Source organism: Ochlerotatus camptorhynchus, unplaced genomic scaffold, assembly GCF_037179485.1.
Source record: "Ochlerotatus camptorhynchus isolate MF236.1 unplaced genomic scaffold, CSIRO-AGI_Acam_v1.1 ptg000205l, whole genome shotgun sequence".
Taxonomy (NCBI): domain Eukaryota; kingdom Metazoa; phylum Arthropoda; class Insecta; order Diptera; family Culicidae; genus Ochlerotatus; species Ochlerotatus camptorhynchus.
The window spans coordinates 694,848-713,499 of NW_027040695.1; the positions used below are offsets into that span (position 1 = coordinate 694,848).

The window sequence follows — 18,652 nt, forward strand, 5'->3', positions numbered from 1 at the left end:
TGAACTAACAAATTGACAGCTCGCTCCCATACGAATTACAACCGAGGGGCGCTTAGATTGTGGTTTTTGCTAATGTTCTCACACTTATTTAAAATATTTCTATGCAATTACCTCAATACCCCTAAAAACCCAATTGGGCCATGACCCAACTAGCGGAGGCACAATTAACAAAAAGTCCAAGTATTAAATGCCCAACAAGGGCTTAGACATAGATTTGTAGTGAGTAGGCAGGGGAAAAAATAAAAATAGGAAAAGTGTACAAGTTGTGGTGGTGGTCCTTTAATTGTCCATGTGCCTCAAACCTCAAAATTTCCATTAAACTCAAAATTTATTTCACAGGATTATAGCATAGAGGTAACTCTAAGACTAGAAGGTCCCGAAGAAACGTGCTTAACTTTTTGGCTCAGCTCTGGTATTATCTTCGGTCCCAAACTAATCGATGCGCCGCTCGAAACATAGGAAAACAAACGAACCCCTCTTTTTATCTGTCAAACTTTAATAGTGAATCAAAACAAACATAGTGTAGTACTAGAATGGGGTACGTTAATCAATTTACTTGGCACCAATCGGCTAGTCAAGTAGTGAGCCAATCGTTAGTTTCCACCGATTGATTATAGTCTCAATGCTGTTCTGCATGCCTGTTGCAACATTTGGAAAAACTTAATTTGAACTTAATTTAGGCCGTATGACCCATTGGGGAAGCACTAGTGCCATAACTGTCACACTTTCCCTAAACAAAAGCAGTATATAATTTTCAAAACAACAAACTGCCTTGGCAACCTCTGCCTAGGTGATTTTCTGCAACACTGTCAATGCAATCCAGATAGGCGCTACTCGACTGGCTCTGACTATATACAGCAATTCCATCAAAAAAGTTAGAGTGGATCTTAGAATTTCGTAGCAATTGGTAATTTTGTTCCTTATCGGACCACCCTAACACGGAAAGTATTAGAATAGTGCCTTATAGTACGTTCAGACTACAGAGTTATAACATGTTATAGCGCTATATTGATGGTGGTTTCTGTGTTGCAATTATTTGACAACCGTTATAACATGTTATAACTCTGTAGTCTGGACAGCGTTTTAGTAGTAATGATCTTCCGGATTGCTTGTGTGTGCATAGTTTAGGTGCAAATCAGTTCAGATTTGTTGAAAATCGTAAAATAAGACAATTACCGATGGAAACTGGTCAGATGTTCAATGAAAACTGCTTTAATTTGCGTTGTTAAAATCGCTATTCTCATGTAAACAAACGGTTTGGTTGTCGTTTCCTCACGAACTCGCGTGGCGCACTCTACGTTGGTGGTGCATCAAAAAGGCCTATTAAGAAAAAGTGCAGAGAGTAAATTTAATCATTATGTTCTACTATCATAATCATTATGTTCTACTATCAAAAATACCCCGCTCATGTAATTATGATTTGCACATTAAATAATTAATAAATTTCATTAAGAGAAACAGTAAAAGAAACGCCTTTAAATATAATACGTTGCTCGAAGGGTCATTGCTACGTTAGTAGAAAACTCAAGGGCTACTCAATAGGCCTTTTTAATGCACCACGAACGTAGAGTGCGCCACGCGAGTTCGAGAAGAAACGTCAACCAAACCGTTTGTTTACATCAGAATAACTATTTTTCACAACGCAAATTGAAGCATTTTTAATTCAATAACTTGCCAATTTCCATCGGTAATTGTCTTATTGTACGATTTTCCACAGCTCTGAACTGATTTGAACCTTATCTATTCACACACAAGAAATGCGGAAGATCATAACCACTAAGGCACTTTTCTAATTTTCCATTTTTCTCAACAAAAATATTCCTGAACACTAGCAGGATCTTTGCAAAAACGTTACAGAATTAAATTTTTCAACTGTAGATCAAGTTTTGGAGCATCTCTGATAAATCAATTTACCAGGAAAAGTAAAAAAGTGTTCCGTTTCCTGTCTCGCGGTAGAAATTTCTGCTCACAACACTCTTTTTGACGTTTTCCTATTCATCACCAGAGGTTGAATCGATCGTTTAGTTTCTATTAAAAAGGCGTATAGGCATATTAACATAAAAAAATCTATTAGGATTTTTAGTTGTTTACATAGATTTCAACGGTTCGACCACCGCAGCAGCAACCAGGTATAAAAAATGCTCAATTTGCAAAATAAAATCATTATAAGATTTGAAATCATCATCACTTTCATAGTTCTTCTATTCTCCACGGTAGCTAACTAGGATTCGCCAATATTTGTATTCCCGTTGTTTCGTCACAAACACTAGCAATGACAGGGTTCTGACACCGCTTCGGTCACATGAGACAGTCACAGTTGCAAAATAATGTGACTTATTCGTGCGACAGTTTGGGATTTTCTCAAGATAAGCTCAACTAATTTTACGTCACAATGTAAAAAACTGCACACTATCCTATAGATAGGATCACATGTGTGCGTTAAGTCAATCTGAGAAATGTAAATAATTCACGAGTAAGCCGAATAACCATTATCTGCCTCTGCCGACGTATGTGATTGCCTTCTCGCTTTTATGAAATGGTACACTTTTTTGCGAGAGTCAGTTAATCCTAGTCCCGAGCTGATAATAAAGTTGTACACAAAAATCAACGGAACAAAAGGGGCTGTTCATAAACTACATTCACCGAATTTGAAATTTCAAACCCCCTCCTTGTGTCTACGTTTCGAAATTTGTATTGACCTATTAACTTGACGACTCCCCCCTCTAAAGTGTATATATATATATGTAGTTTATGAACAGCCCCTAAGCAGATTCCATCAAAATAAGAAGAATTCACATTCATGCAACTACCAGTCCAGTACACAATGGTCCGCAAAGCCAAATTTAAGGCGACAAAAATGAAGAAAATTTGTATCTTCAGCAAAGTTGCTTCAGATGAATTGTTCTACAATTTTGTAGAACATTGTGCTGGTCTATCTCAAATAACTAAAAAGTTGATATGTTGAGCTCAACCACTCTAATTTAACTAACACGAAGATTCCATTTATCCAAGACTTACGGTTTGGCGCAAACATTTTTGCCTTCCTAAATACGGCTTTGGTACCATTGTGCAGTGGCGGAGTGTAGGTGCAGATGGCAATGAAACTGCGATGTAAATATTGCAATTCATTTTTGCAACATATTTTCACTGACTACGTACCTATATAAAAACATCACGTCAACGGATTATGTGACGTACCTCAATGTGCTAGCTTATATTCATTTATTGCGCTTGAATAATAATATTTGAAAAACTGTGTTTCAAAGCAAATTACAAAGAAATCAGTGAGTCATGAATATTACGTGAAATAGTATAAATGGCATTGGATCTATCGAGTAAGATTCGCAAAATGTAGGTACTCTTCTCCAACACACATTTGAAAGTCAAACGGACCATTAGTAGAAGCTAACAATGAATGAAGCTCGCTTCTATTTATATAGCAAGTGCTTTTTCCTCACGCTGATTTTTCGTGAAATTCACGATTCGAATTTACTCTGCGCAGGAACAACGATTATATAGACAGGGTTACAGTGGGCTTGGTTTTTTTAGCCGCAAGATAACTCAATACATCGACGACGGTTGTGGCGGAAAAAGATAAACTTGAACACGGTGTTGGTCAGTGGAAAGGTGGGATTTATTTTATTTTTAATCCTAGACAGCTGTGTTATGATGGATCTTTCAGTAGCAGCACATTCGATCGGAAAACGTCAATCTGTTGCAGATTATATAGGCCATGGGCGTTTTAAAATATACATAATGCTTATTTTGTGTGCATTTCTAGTTTGATTCATAACTCAACAAATATGAGTTTGAGCAAAAATAGTAAAAATTGCGAGGAGACGACTATATCTAAGACAGAGGATTTTGTTTTACTGTCGTAAAATAGAAAATTGTTGCGGAATAGGATATTTCGTAGATTGATATGCTATTGTGTGATTGTTCAAGTGTTGCTTGGGATTGAGGAGGACTGAGATTTAGATATGATGCCCTCTCAAAAAATTGATAAGGGTGGTTTCGCATTCCAATATTTAGTGTACAAGGTTATCCATGGCGATATTTCTCAGTAGAACGGACAGCTACTAGTCAACAAAGCTGGACTAAAACCAGTTTGCGTAAATCTCGGCGTAACTCATAAGATTTATAATAATATAAATTATACAAACAAATCGAATAGCATATCTAAATCAATCGATTGTATCATTAAATGACCGGAATGTTTATTAACTACGTGCCACGAGTTCAAATATCATCCCCGGACATGTCAAGAATGACCCAAAAGTGTTAAAGTAAATGTGACTTTGCCAGTTTTTGGCCCTAGTGGTCCCCTAATAGACTTTTTCAATGCACCACCAATGTAGAGGGCGCCAGGTGCAAAAAAGATAAAAAAAAAATTTTTTTTTCGTCTCAGATGAATCAATAAATTGAAAAAGTGTTCCGCTTCCTATGTCTCACAGCAGAAATTTCACCGCACAACACTCTTTTTGACGTTCCATTCAACAATCACCACCAGAGGTTGAATCGATCGCTTAATTTTTTTTAAAAGGGCATACACATCCAAAAAGACGAATTCTATAAAAACTAACCGATCGTTTCAGCCTCTGGCCGTGGGTAGGGGTAGATAAACCCTTAAAAGAGTGATGAGGAAGATTATTGGATAATCAAAGCTGGCACTCGTGGAGAATAGAATAACTATGAGAGGGATGATGGCTTCACAATTTTACACGGTGAGGTATACGAGTGCAATCTTAAAATGCTTTTATTTTGCAAATGGAGCATTTTATTTAAAAATTTCAAAATTAAAAAACTTAAGGACTACTTAATAAACATATAACATAGAAAAAATAATTTCTTTTCAGATTTTTAGGTGTAGATATAGATTTCAGCTTTTCTACAACTGTAGCAACAACCAGATTTAAATAAAATGATCCATTTGCAAAATAAAAGCATTTAAAGATTGCACTCGTATAACTCCCCGTGGAAAATTTTGAAACCATCATCACTCTCATAGTTCTTCTATTCTCCACGAGTGCCAACTTTGATTTGCCAATAGGGAGAGAAAATATTGGAAAATCAAAGTTGGCGCTATGTATACACCAGTGTTGGAAAAGTTCGCGATATTTCACGAAGTTCTCCAAGGGAAAAGTTCGCGAGTCATAGTGATTTTTTGCGAACTTTTCCATCACTGGTATACACCTAAAAATCTTTATTGTATGTCTATTGGCAAATCAAAGTTGGCACTCGTGGAGAATAGACGAACTATGAAAGTGATGATGGTTTTAAAAATTTTCCACGGAGAGCTATACGAGTGCAATCTTAAAATGCTTTTATTTTGAAAATGGAGCATTGTATTTAAATCTGGTTGTTGCTACAGTTGTAGAAAAGCTGAAATCTATGCATACACCTAAAAATCTGAAAAGAAATTATTTTTTCTATATTATATATCTATTGAGTAGTCTTTAAGTTTTCTACTAACGTAGCATTAACCAGATTTAAATAAAATGCTCCATTTGCAAAATAAAAGCATTTTAAGATTGAACTCGTATACCTCACCGTGTGAAATTTTGAAACCATCATCACTGTCATAGTTCTTCTATTCTCCACGAGTACCAACTTTGATTTGCCAATAGGCCTTTTTAATAAAAACTAAGCGATCGATTCAACCTCTGGTGATGAGTAGGAGAACGTCAAAAAGAGTGTTGTGAGCAGAAATTTTTGCCGTGAGACATAGGAAGTGGAATACTTTTTCACTTTTCCTGATAAATTGTTTCATCTGAGATGCTTCAAAACTTAATCTACAGCTGAAAAAGTTAATTCTGTATCGTTTTTGCAAAGATCCTGCTGGTGTTGAGGAATATGTTCGTTGAGAAAAATTGAAAAATAGAAAAGTGCCTTAGTGGTTATAATCTTCCGGATTTCTTGTGTGCGAATAGTTAAGGTACAAATCAGTTCATATCTGTGGAAAATCGTACAATAAGACAATAGCTGATGGAAATTGACAAGATTTTGAATGAAAAATGCTTTAATTTGCGTTGTGAAAAATAGTTATTCTGATGTAAACAAACGGTTTGGTTGACGTTTCTTCTCGAACTCGCGTAGCGCACTCTACGTTGGTGGTGCATTAAAAAGGCCTATTGAGTAATCCTTAAGTTTTCTACTAACATAGCATCAACCAGATTTAAATAAAATGCTCCATTTTCAAAATAAAAGCATTTTAAGATTGCTCTCGTATACCTCACCGTGTAAAATTTTGAAACCATCATCACTCTCATAGTTCTTCTATTCTCTACGAGTGTCAACTTTGATTTGCCAATTTTCACATTTCCTGATTCATTTATCCATGGTAGGGGAAATGGATGTAATGTCGGCCTAAATGCCCCTAATTTGGGCCCATACATAAATTCAACAATCGACTAAATCCATTAGTACCGTCCCAATGACGCGTTCATCTAGATAAAATTGATAAATAGCATATTTTTAGCGATGGGCCCAATCTTAGATCCATAGACCAACATTAGAGCCATTTCCCATAGGTGCTGGAAATCGTCATCCACATGGAATATTTTGTTTTCTATATCGATTTTGCAATGATCCGGCTGGTGCATATTCAAATGTTTGTTGATAAAATGAAGATTTCTTCATTCGTCAAATAACAGGTATAGAGATTTTCACGTCCGGTTGTATGGGTGCGATATGTGAGAGCGTGTCAGTGAAAATCCGAGGAAAATACATAACACATAGCTGTCAAGCTCATTTGGCAGATCTAATTTCATACATTTTTTAGGTTAGTCAAAGGAAAATACTAAGTAACTTTACACGGCGATGCACCTGCTAGTGTGTGTGTGCTAAACGTCACTAATCTCTATAACACATGTCAAGCTACTTTTCCACCGACATATCTACTTGACGACTTCACTTCGACGCTGCGTCAGTTCGTCAATTTTGATCAGATTCAAATTTGACGCTGACGCTGACGCAGTATTGTGGGTCCCGCTTGACGCAATATTGTGGTCTCCGCTTTCACGCTAACTGAAAAGTACCCATTAAATGAGTACCTTGTACTCATTTTTTGAAGTTATTCAAAAATGTCAAAAAATGGGTATTTTCGAAAACCGGAAAGCGGGTACTTTTTCCCCATTTTTGAACATATCTACTGCAATTAAAATGGGTAAAAATGTACATTCAATTATTGTCAAGACATCTTTGGTGAACTGGAAGCGCAGAGTGTTTTATCATTTTTAACAACCAAATGTTATGAACATTCTTGAATTTCATGTGCATCGATTACGTGACGATACGACGGAGTATGAAATTGTGTTCCAACCGAGCCGACCGATGTTGATTGACGTGAAAATGTTAACTTAACAACAATGCTGCGGCTGCGAGTTTTATTGTTTCCGTCACTTTCCATAAAAAATCTGAAGAACAGCACAGCATTCCTGGACATGATCTGATATCGATTGTTACGAGGTAAAAATTGTATGTGCAATTATGATGAAAATTGTATTTGTTCCAAATACGTGTTCCGTTTCAGGTTAGCGATGATTTTCAAAGAGGAAGAAATGAAGTTTACAGAAGGGTCCGAACCATCTGAATGAGCAGCAAACCTCGTAGACCGATGCCCAGTGGATGCTATTGATTATTTGTGTGATTACTTGTGCTAATAATTATGTCCAATAAAGAGTATGAATTTGTTTTTATAGGATTTCAGGTTTTCTTAAAGGAATACATCGGTTTGATGCCAGGTATTCCCATGAAGCAAAAAGCAAATCAATAAAATGGGTACTTTTCATACATTTCGAAAAAAGCAAGCAGGGTACAAAATACCCATTTTTGACGTATCTGTTTAATACTCATTAATGAGTGAAACCGGTTTTACTCATTTCATGAGTTAAGCCACTTTTCTTGAAAATGAGTAAAATTTTACTCATTAATGGGTACTTTGGAGTTAGCGTGACATATACACTGTTAAACAATGCCATACACTCTATATCAATTCTACTCAGTCACGTAGAATTGTATTGCCCTCTCAGTTGTTTTTATCTCACGGAAATTTTACTCAGTTGCAGTTCAAAAAGGAGTTTACTCAGTGACTAAATAAGTTTCCCGTGAGAGAAAAAGAGTGGAAAATACAATTCTACTCAGTCACTGAGTAGAATTTAAATAGCGTGTAGCTACCGCTAGCGGCTATAGAAGGTTAAACCATAGAGGTAACTCTAAGACAAGAAGGTCCCAAAATAACGTGCTCAACTTTTTGGCTCAGCTCTGGTACTCTCTTCGGTCCCAAGCTAATCGATTCACCCCTCGAAACATAAGGAAAACCAATAACCCCTCATTTTATCTGTCAATCTTTCATAGCGAATCAAAACAAACATTGCGTAGTACTAGAATTTCAACTAGAATAGGGTACGTTAATCGTTTGCTTGGGACCAATAGGCTAGTCAAGTGGTGAGCCAATTTAAAATCGTTAGTTTCGTATTGATTGTTGGTTAAACCTGGTTCAAGCGCAGGTGAAGAAATCGGTCCTTAGATATCATTTTTGTTATGAATACTGTTAACTCGACCACTCGGTTGTCAAATTATGTTTTCATGATCGATTATATCATAATATCAAATCATTCATTCTCTACTCGGCTTGAGTTTTGATCACGCATACGAAAATTATATTAATTAAATAATTGAAACCAAAATGCACTGACAAATAAGATTGAGTTCATAATTTGGAAATAAGTTCTAGTTTAGTAAAGCACCAAGGATCGCTAACTACAGAAAACTAGGCTGATGCGCTGAAAACTAGTATGAAATAATTAATTATTTCACGCATTTCATCTTAATAAACACATACATTTGCATATGTAACCATACTGAAGATTCTTATATCTGTTATGCTACCGAAAGACGCAAAGCAGACCCATTTGAATAGGAAATCAAGCAAAGATGCGACTGTTAAGGCTTAAGCGCAATGACAGCGGAAGCGGAACGGCAGCGGAAAAGCCCGATCTGAGTAAGCGTATTTGTCGAATTGAAAGCTAATTAGTATCAAATCGACTTCGGTTAGACATCTTGATGTCATTTGTGAGAACTGTCAAACTTACCGTTTCCGTTCCGCTTCCGCCCACATTGCGTTTGGGCCTTTATGCTCTTTTGAGCAGTCTGCCTTAATTAAGATTTCAATAATGCAAGCCTTCATTCCTCAATGTTGAAACAACAGATCGCGATCACTACTACTATAGTAGCCCAAAATATGCCACAAGGGTTAATTTATACAAATGAGTCAAGTTTAAATAGCGATGAACTTTGCCAGGCCACATATTAGAATGATCGTGAACTTAAAAGCTGCGTATAAACCGAGTAACATATCTTCATTGAGCTCTCACACACTTTTTCAGGTCTGCCAATTCGTCTGAAGGATGATTGTCGGTTAAAACATGGAAAGCGAAAGACACGACTAATATTGTAGCACATGAATTGTTAATTGATAATTAAAGCATGGTTGCAATTAGTTGAAACATCATCATCACACTGGACATCTCTGGTGTCGTTCCTATGAAATGTGTCATTTAGAAACTCACCCTCGCTACCATTAGGTTTATCGGCAGCAGCGGCCAAACAACGGGGGCAGGACGCAGTCTTATCAACGCTATGATCCGGGGTACCATCTTTGAAAACTGTCCGGTTATTGCTCGCTTTTTGGTGTACTTCTAGTATTATAACGATTACAAACTTGTTATTCAATTCTCTCCGAACACATATATATGTGATTATCCAACAAATTAGGGTGTGGCTTATTTTTTAGTGAAACATAGGAAATTATCACATAAGCTTCAAATAAGTTGCTGTTCGACATATCAGAGGAATTTCTGCTCATACCGAACAAAGACTAGTACTTCAAAAAATAAGTTTAATAAGTCCTACCCTAATGTGACTGCACAAACAATGGAATGAAATGTTATGAAGCGTTATGCTAAAAGCAAACTCGTTAAATTATTGCTCAAAACGCAGATCAGCCGTATACACTTAGAAACGATTACCGACTTCGGTCATTTTTACCGAACTTTCAACAGCTAAAAATTAGGTATTTTAATTCATTAGTTTTGAAGCCTTCACCACAATGGCAAGACTCGATTATTTAAGTAAGACTGACAGTGTCTTGAAATTATAATTTAGTGATACTATTTAGCTTTTGAAATGAAAATGTTCAATTGTGGAAAGTTCGGTAAAAAATTACCGAAGTCGGTAATAATTTGTAAGTGTAGTAAGTCGCACCACAATCCAATAAAACAATCTAACATTTCAAAATATGTCTAGTAACAGGTATTACGTACAGACCGTCCGCAAATGGATAAATCCGGACTTATTCGCTATTATGGCGTACATGCTTTTGTATGCAGACAAACAGATCAATCGCCGATTGATCAAAATGGTAGGGGAATCATTCATCTACCTGATTGTGTTGTTAGTTTCCGAGATTCGGCTGTTATTCGCAAGAAACGTATGGCAATTGACATGTTTGTTTACAAAAGCATGTACGCCCTAATTACGAATCCGACCGGAAATGTAATATTAGGGTGCTTCATGTTGGAAACAATGTTTGCAGCCACCCTTACCCTTTGTGGGTAAGAATCGTAATGATATCAAACTTTTTTTTCATAGCGAACGCATTGGATCAGTTTCAGGTCACATAGGATAAAAAAAATATAAAAATTGGGACCACCTTCTCTGATTTGCAAGAAATTTTACATCATTGTATGTTATGGTCAATCATTCATATTTTTGCAAAAAATTACTATTTTGGATCTTGTAATTTGTTTCAAAATGGCGTCTTTGACATTTTACAATAAATTGGACTTCTGATCGAAATGACATCTGATAAAAAGTTTTTAAGAAAAGTAAAGTCTTTCTGAGAAAAATAGACACGGTACATTTGTTTAGTAATTTGAGTAAAGCTAAAGCTGTATCACTAAATTCTGGAAAAGGGTTAAAAACAGAAAAATCTTAGAAAGTATATCTTCAATATTTATAATTTATTTTTAAAGTCAAGCTCTGTCCACAGCAAACTAGTGGAGTTTTACAAAAATTTACAAAAATCGTAGAACGTCAACTTTTGGTAATAGGCTTCTTGTAAACAAGCTTTATTAAGTAATTTTTTCACAGATATTGGTGTAGAACGTCTCAAATATTGTTTATTGTGTATAAATTACACACTGTTTCCTCTATAAAAAATACCATTTGTGCTTTTCCCAGAAAGAATTTATTTTTCTCTACAACTTTGTATCAGACGTCAGTTCGAGAAATGACGTTTCCGTGCTACAATCTATTGAAAAATAACAAAGACGCCATTATGAGAAAAATTGTAAATTTGTGGCGTGGAACTGCTTATTGATTAAGGGCTGATTACTTTACCCCCGCTTAAATTTTAAGCCGGTTTAGAAATCGACCATAAAAAATGTTTGCGTTTTATTTTGTATTTAATAGGGTGGCAAATGTACCGCATAGCACCGAATTACGGACATTTCATTGTTTACAAAAATACATATTTCGTCTACTTTGCATCATAATACATATGTGTGATGATTCTGAGTGTTTGGATTTAGAGCCTCCTAGAATTATTCGATTAACAACTAATCGATTATTTTTTGATCGCTGTGCTATCATTTTTCCACCAAAGAGAGTGCAGCATATGTTTGAAACGATATGTGATGATCCTCTGGAGAAGTTTATGCATATATCAGCATGATATAACCGATTACAAATATATTACTTTTCTCGGTTCGTTAATCGATTAATCGATTATTCGAATAAAAATCGGCAATCACTAGATGAATGTAAAACGTCATTTCAAATTTAAGGCCGTACATAAATAATGATACAATTTGAAAGGGACCGGGGCTAATCACAAATTACGTTGTTTTTACAGTTGCCACTCTTGCATTTATCGCAAGGATCCGACTCTAATTGAAAGGTCCCGCTATTTATACCCTTCGGAGAGTTGAAACACCCTCCAAAGGCGCGCCCCTTTGTCAGTCAAAATTGGATTCCTTAGCAACAAAATTAAGGAATGACACCGATAATGACCATGCATCAGAACCCTAGTCTTAACCATTTCAAACTAGGGAACAACGAATAGAAGATTAGGAATCACATAGATGAAGACAACTAACTCATTTTTTTTCCTTATTTCAAGATCATCCTCGGTAGACAAGGCCGAGTCTTTTCACTATCAACAAGGCATAAAAAGTAACAAGGACTAAGATGTGTTCCTTGGATTACTGAAAAATCCTGTTCCCCTAGTTTGAAGTAGTCATGACTAGGAATCGGTGGTAGATCTTACATCCCGTAACGTACCACGAAAAGGTGATCTACCCACGTTACGGGGACTGTTGTTGGGTTTATCGATACGTTGTTTGTTTCTTCACCCCCTTCCCTTATTACCTATTTCAATTTTCGAACCCTAAATCTCAGTTTCATTCTTAACTCCGTACGCCGTACGCCAAAATTGTAGATCATTGCTCGATTTTGACAGTTCACACAGGTTTTTGCATACTAGCATAGAACAGAAGAGGAACTTCGGATCAGAAAGTGGCCCCACTTTTCATTGGAGAACACAAGCGCACCTAGCGATAGAAGGTATCTGCTGCCTGCAGTTAAGATAGGAAGCATGATATGATAATGTGAGTGCGCATAGAAAGCCCGCGTGGAACGCTACCACAACGCATCGCTGGTTGAGCAGAAAAACGTACCACTTTTTGATTCACCGATTTGTTTGCACTTCCCCTTCTGTTCTGTGCATACTGTCCGTTATAACCCCCATAGTTAAAGAATATAGCATCTAGGCGTTGTAAAAAAAAATATTAACTTTTTTTAATGCCACTGAAGAACAAAATGATTACACCTTATTTCTAATTTTCAGAGCAATGTACGTGAATATTTCGTTAATTTAAGAGAAAACAATATAAATATACCCACTAAGGGGCGATATATACTTGTTTACTATATCGGTCTCTTTAATTCTGGAAAAGTTGCCAGTCTTCTGGATGAACTGGAATTTCCAATTTATAATGCACTAATTTTAATAAATATGTTTTCATTCTTTCCTTTTGATTCCATACAATAAACATCAAATATAAGCGGTATAATTAGCTAGAAAACAGTAAAATTCTAAGTCACAAATCTGTGTCGCCTTTTATTGTGGGTGAAAAAGTCAACAGAAAACAGTTTTAAAATGTGGCGACATTTTTGGCCCACTACATTTGTAGGGTACCATAAAGTGCCATAATTCTCCTCACCTATACTGCGCAGTTTATTTTCCCATTCTCTGCTTGTCCCCCAAGCAGTTCAGTCAGGTTTTTGCTCGCTCTGTCGAGTTGTTCAATCGATAGTTTGTTCCAAACGTTTATTCGCGTCGTCAGTAGTGTAGGTTAAAGTCTGGCAGATAGAATCTCGGGAACCAATTGAGCTGTGATGGGAAGACAGGATCCGTGAGAAAGCAGAGAAGAACAGTGGTGAGGGTAGCACGAGTGTACCTATTTCAAATAGGTACGCTACTCTTCCTGCCGATGTTGGGAATACCACCTCCGTCACGGTGAAGCTATTCAAGAAGAGGAAGAAAAACTAGGACCAGTCCGATGGTGCGAGTGGACGTGACGATGTCACCGCGACGAACGTCAGCGATATCGGTGATTTGGGCGACGGCATCGACAACGAAAATTCTGCCGACCCGAGTGCGGCAAAAGTGCAGCTACCTCCATTGGTAGTGAAAAATGCCCATCTTAAGGAGCTCATCGCGGATCTAGCGACGCTGGGCGTTAAAGCCGAATACAAGTTGGACAGAGTCGACACCAAGGTAGTGCTCCGTACCAACGCGGAGTATGACTTGGTCGTCGTCTACCTGAGGACTTCCAAGGTGGAATTCTTCACCCACGACATTCCCGGTGAGAAACCGTTCAAGGTCGTCATCAGGGGCTATCAAACTTCGACCCGAAGTTTATCGAAGTTGAAATCAAAGCTGGCCCCAAGTGCCGTCTATTGGATGACATGAAGAGACGAGAATATGAAGGCGTATCCGGATTACCTTTTCTTGGTACACTTTCAAAAGGAAACGGTGACTCCAAACGCTCTGAAAGCCATCCGCTCCATCAATTCCATCGTCCGCTGGGAGCCATACGGTGGCGGCCATCGTGATGTGACTCAGTGCCAACGGTGTCTGAACTTAGGACACGACCATGCCACCTCCGAATGTGCTGCGGATGAAGCTGTGGCGTCCAAATGCGCTAACTGTGGTGATGCTCACCAAGGATCCGACAAACAGTGCCCTAAACGCGAGGATTTCAAGCGCATCCAAAATCAAGCATCCACCAACAATCAACCAGGACGAAGGAAGGATAAGGCCAATGCTTTCAGGGCGGAGGACTTTCCGCCTCTTCACGGGTGCGATCCACCCCCCCCCCCCCCCTCAAAAAACATGACCGGTGTTCTACGTAAGTGCCGCAATAAGCCCGAACAGATCCAAGTGCTCGGTAAGTTCATCATCCAGTATGGTGTCTAAACCACTAACAATCGCTACCTGGAACGCTTCCTCTGTGAGAGCTAAACAGAGTGAGCTTACCGACTTCCTCCGCAAGTATAGCATCGACGAGGGTCTTCTAACCTAGACCCACCTAAAGTCCGGTGACAGCTTCTGGTTGTCTGAACACATCATTATCCGGCTTGATCGCACCAGCTCCAGCGGGAGTGGTGTAGCGGTCATCGTCAGAAAGGGAATGAAGTTCTGCACTCTGCCAGATTTACACGAAGAGGCAGGCATTCCCAAAAATGTTAAATTTACATATGTAGGGGATCGAGGGGCATTGTGAGCAGGTGAAACATAATAAGGCATCCTATACGTTAGTCTTAAATTTCTAATTGTTCAAACAAATTAATTTGTAGTATCTTCAATATAATGTATATTCAATAAGACTTATAAATAGACAGAGGAATCAAGGTTATGCTAAATATTAAATAAATAAATAAATATCCATATGATATTGAACTTGCTACCTACTAATTTGATTTAAACAATTAGAAATTTAAGTCTAAAGTACAAGATGTTCATTATGCCCCACCTGTTCACTATTTCCCTCCTACCCCTACTGTTTCATACATATCTACACTGAGGCAAATAAACGTAAGATTTTCTAAAGGCTCGACTTATGAACAACACATATTAATTTCATAAGCGAGACTTATGAAAGAGTTTCGTCTAACATGAGGTAGCTCTTACACGCCTATAACAATTGCATTATACTAAGCGTTGAAAGACGAGTGGTCAGCATAGAGGTCCCGTAATCTCAACTCCCATGGTTCAGTTCCAGTCAGCTCAGTTTTATTATTTTTAAGTCAAACCTAATTTTTCATTAAAAATCATAAGTAGTTCTAACGGAATTCTTACGTTTTTTTTGCTTCAGTGTACAGTAGTCAAGCACTGGTATCAACTTACAAAAAACAGTCTTAAAAATGTCCATCAGCCAGTCAAATTAAACAAATTCGGGATATTGAACAATTTTGATTTTATGAGGGTTCTGTAAACCATGATTTAGATTTATAGCATGCTTTAAAACCTCGATAAAACTTGCAATGTTACTTGTGTATGAGTGTTTTCATAACACTAAAAACTTTGCGTTTAGGTTCAAGTGTTCCTCGAAGCACTCCCAAAGTTATTAATTAAGAGCTTTCAATGCCAACCTATGAATACATAAATTTGTATATTATATAGCACAAGGACATCTCCTGGGAAGTCGATAAAATTTCCAGCCCGAAAGATTTTCTATGAACCAGATCGAGAATCGGTTGGATAATAGCGTGCCTAAACTGACTATAGTCAGTCTCTATAGGTAAATGTACATTTTTACTGCAGAGATATCACCAGTAAATTGTATGGGGGTCACGACATTTTTCCCGAAATGTTTCCACATAACATTTTCACGACATTTACCACCTCTGCTGAGCCCACCAATTGTCCATGAGCTTCATAAATATAGGATTGTCTAAGTTTAAGTCAAAACTATTATTAATTTACGACTCGTGTCGTTTTTGTTGCCATTGAGGCTTCCTTGATGGACTCAATTGCAATAAACCACACCGGAGCAGCACGCTACATGTCGACAAAACAATACCATGTGCGTGCCAATAAGCAATTAACTTTTGTCGTCAATACCTACTCAGAGTTTTAATTTGCTTTATTCCTTGCAAGCTGGGGGAAAACAGATACGACAGTTCGGATGTTTATTCAAACTTCAACTTCTGTAAACAGTATCGATTTTGCTTCGGAGACGTTTTTTAACCTTGCTTCGTCTAGAATTAGGCATATGTCTTATCGACATTCTCAGGGTCAATGCTCATCAAGTTGCAATTCTAGCATTCCTGCATGCAAAATCGACGTTTCCCATTTGTTGTGAGTAATGACTAATTGGATTAGAAATATGGACAATGTAGACAAAAATAAATAAATAAATAAAAGCTTAAACATGCATGTTTTCATGGTAGGTGAGTAAATGATGTTAGTATGATGTGAATATTACGGAAAAGAATAATTAAATTAAACAGGAAAATTGATCTCACCTTCATCCGCTGTCAGGTCTGAAAACTTGATTCCACCACTGCAAATGGAAATGACAGTCGGAACCTTATCATTCAATTTATGTGCAAGATTCATTTGAAATACGATTATTTAAACAAATGTGAACATTGGAGCCTTAAATATGCAGAATTGATAAACAATAATCGAAACTGAACGACAAAATCTAACTAGGAGGGATTAAAATAGAGATCACTAAACTATTTACATTTTGCATTGAAGATGAAAAAGATACATGCCTTTATACGCACAAAGATAACAAATCTAACTGTATACTATGCATCCGCACTGCCGTAGTATTCGTAAGTGACGCCTTTTAAATCTTATGTTTATGCTCCACTTATGAATATTAGGGTAGCAAGGTGATCTCTACTTATTAATCCCTGTGATAGTATACACTGCAATAAGCTAACGGGTGACAACTAAAGTTTTCAATTATTCTCACTTCGGAAAGTGGTCTATGATCAAAAAGCCAGTGAAGCTAGAAACCTTCAATACTATTCAAATTGATGGTTCACATTTTTTTAATGTTTTACTTATTTTAGTTACTAGAATTCTAAATTACATTCAGACTAACCGGAAAACAAGTTACTTAACTACAAGCTGAAACTATGTTCATACAGTTATCACAAATAATTGAATGTTTTAGTTGCCACCTATTATCTTTCTAGTCACATTATCGCTACTTCATACAAATTTTCTCGAAATTCCAGTCTAGAAAACCAAGTCGATTCTTTTTCAAAAACGTTATGAAGCAGAGATATTGGACAGCATTTAATCATCACAAATAACTAGAAAAATGAAACTTTGCGATATATTCATTCTGATTTACAATTCTACTACTAATCATGTTCACAGGTATTATGAAATCGTACCTGAGGAGAACAGTGGCCGTTTCAGGCACTCGAAACACCTGTAAAAATTAACAAATCGAACAAAATATTCTATAGAACTCTCTATTGTTGCTTTCGTATCTACTCTACTTTCGAAACGGTGAATTATAAGAGATGTTGTATGTTGTAGGTATATCGTAGATTTTGCGATGTTTGATGCTGTGTTCGATTGTGTTTGCCTGGAAACAAACGTCATAGTTATTAACCAACTACGTTCAGACTATAGCTGATATCTTGACATCAAATTGCATATATATGATTTTCTGTGAAATTTTTTCGTATAAGCTTAGCAAACGAATGGCTGAAAGTCTCTTTAATAGTAACCTGAATAGTCTGAACGTACTATTACGTTGCATACATTTGAAATATAGCAATTTCAGAACTCTCAAACAGTTCACCCCAATGGGTCTGGGTTCAATGCCAGCCGAGGTCGGTGGGATTTTTCTGAGGCATAAAAATTTCTGGTCACGTCTTTCTTCGGAAGGGAAGTAAGGCCGTTGGTCCCGGCCCATGTGTGTGTTGAATATGTGCGATATTCTACGCAGGTGTGTGGAAGCTGGGGGCACATTGCGCATCTCGAAACATTTTGTACGAACACTTGTATGAAAAAGTTTTTCGTTTCGAGATGCGCAATGCCGCCCCTGCCTTCCTTGCACATTCGATTGCCGTCATTGGATGGCAATCGATGTCCGTCGGTGATTGGCACTAGATTGCGGAACAGAGACCGACGTTAAATAAAGGAAAGCAAAAGAAGAAGAAGAACTACAAGTCAAGAACAAATTTTCATTACGTCGAAAGTAACAAAGGTAAACAAAGTCGAGCTATCAGTGTCAATCGATGCTCCTGCTATTACACTATATACTGTCCGAATATAGGATCACATCCTATTTTAAAATTTATTTACCACTAAAATTGCTTTTTGACGTAATCACCTCCGATCAAAATATTTTTCGATGAAGTTAAGTCACCCGATTTCTATGGAGATGCTGTTTGTCTTAAGTAAAAGCGCAGGGAAACCCGTTGAAAGTGTACGTTCGTCGTTTCGCTTTCTCATTATTAAAGTGAATAAATCGAACTGTTTGTTACTAAGATGATTTCGGTGGTCCTTAAATGATGAATGGGCTGCACGTAAGGAGACGTGATTGATAAT

The 18,652-nt window shown here is 37.2% G+C and overlaps 1 protein-coding gene across 3 annotated transcripts in view; it reads right to left on the minus strand.

The window, feature by feature from the left end:
• Positions 1-18,652, minus strand: part of LOC135703025 (TRPL translocation defect protein 14-like) — a 33,480-nt gene that overhangs the window by 11,035 nt on the left and 3,793 nt on the right. The window contains exons 3-5 of one of the 3 annotated variants that reach the window (XM_065224123.1): positions 17,485-17,522; positions 16,594-16,631; positions 9,570-9,695 (exon numbers count right to left, since the gene is read on the minus strand). In XM_065224123.1, coding sequence (XP_065080195.1) covers positions 9,570-9,695; positions 16,594-16,631; positions 17,485-17,522 — 202 coding nt within the window. Of the gene's footprint in view, positions 1-9,569; positions 9,699-16,593; positions 16,632-17,484; positions 17,523-18,652 lie in introns of all 3 variants that reach the window. The other 2 variants (XM_065224122.1, XM_065224124.1) reach the window with 2 other exon arrangements.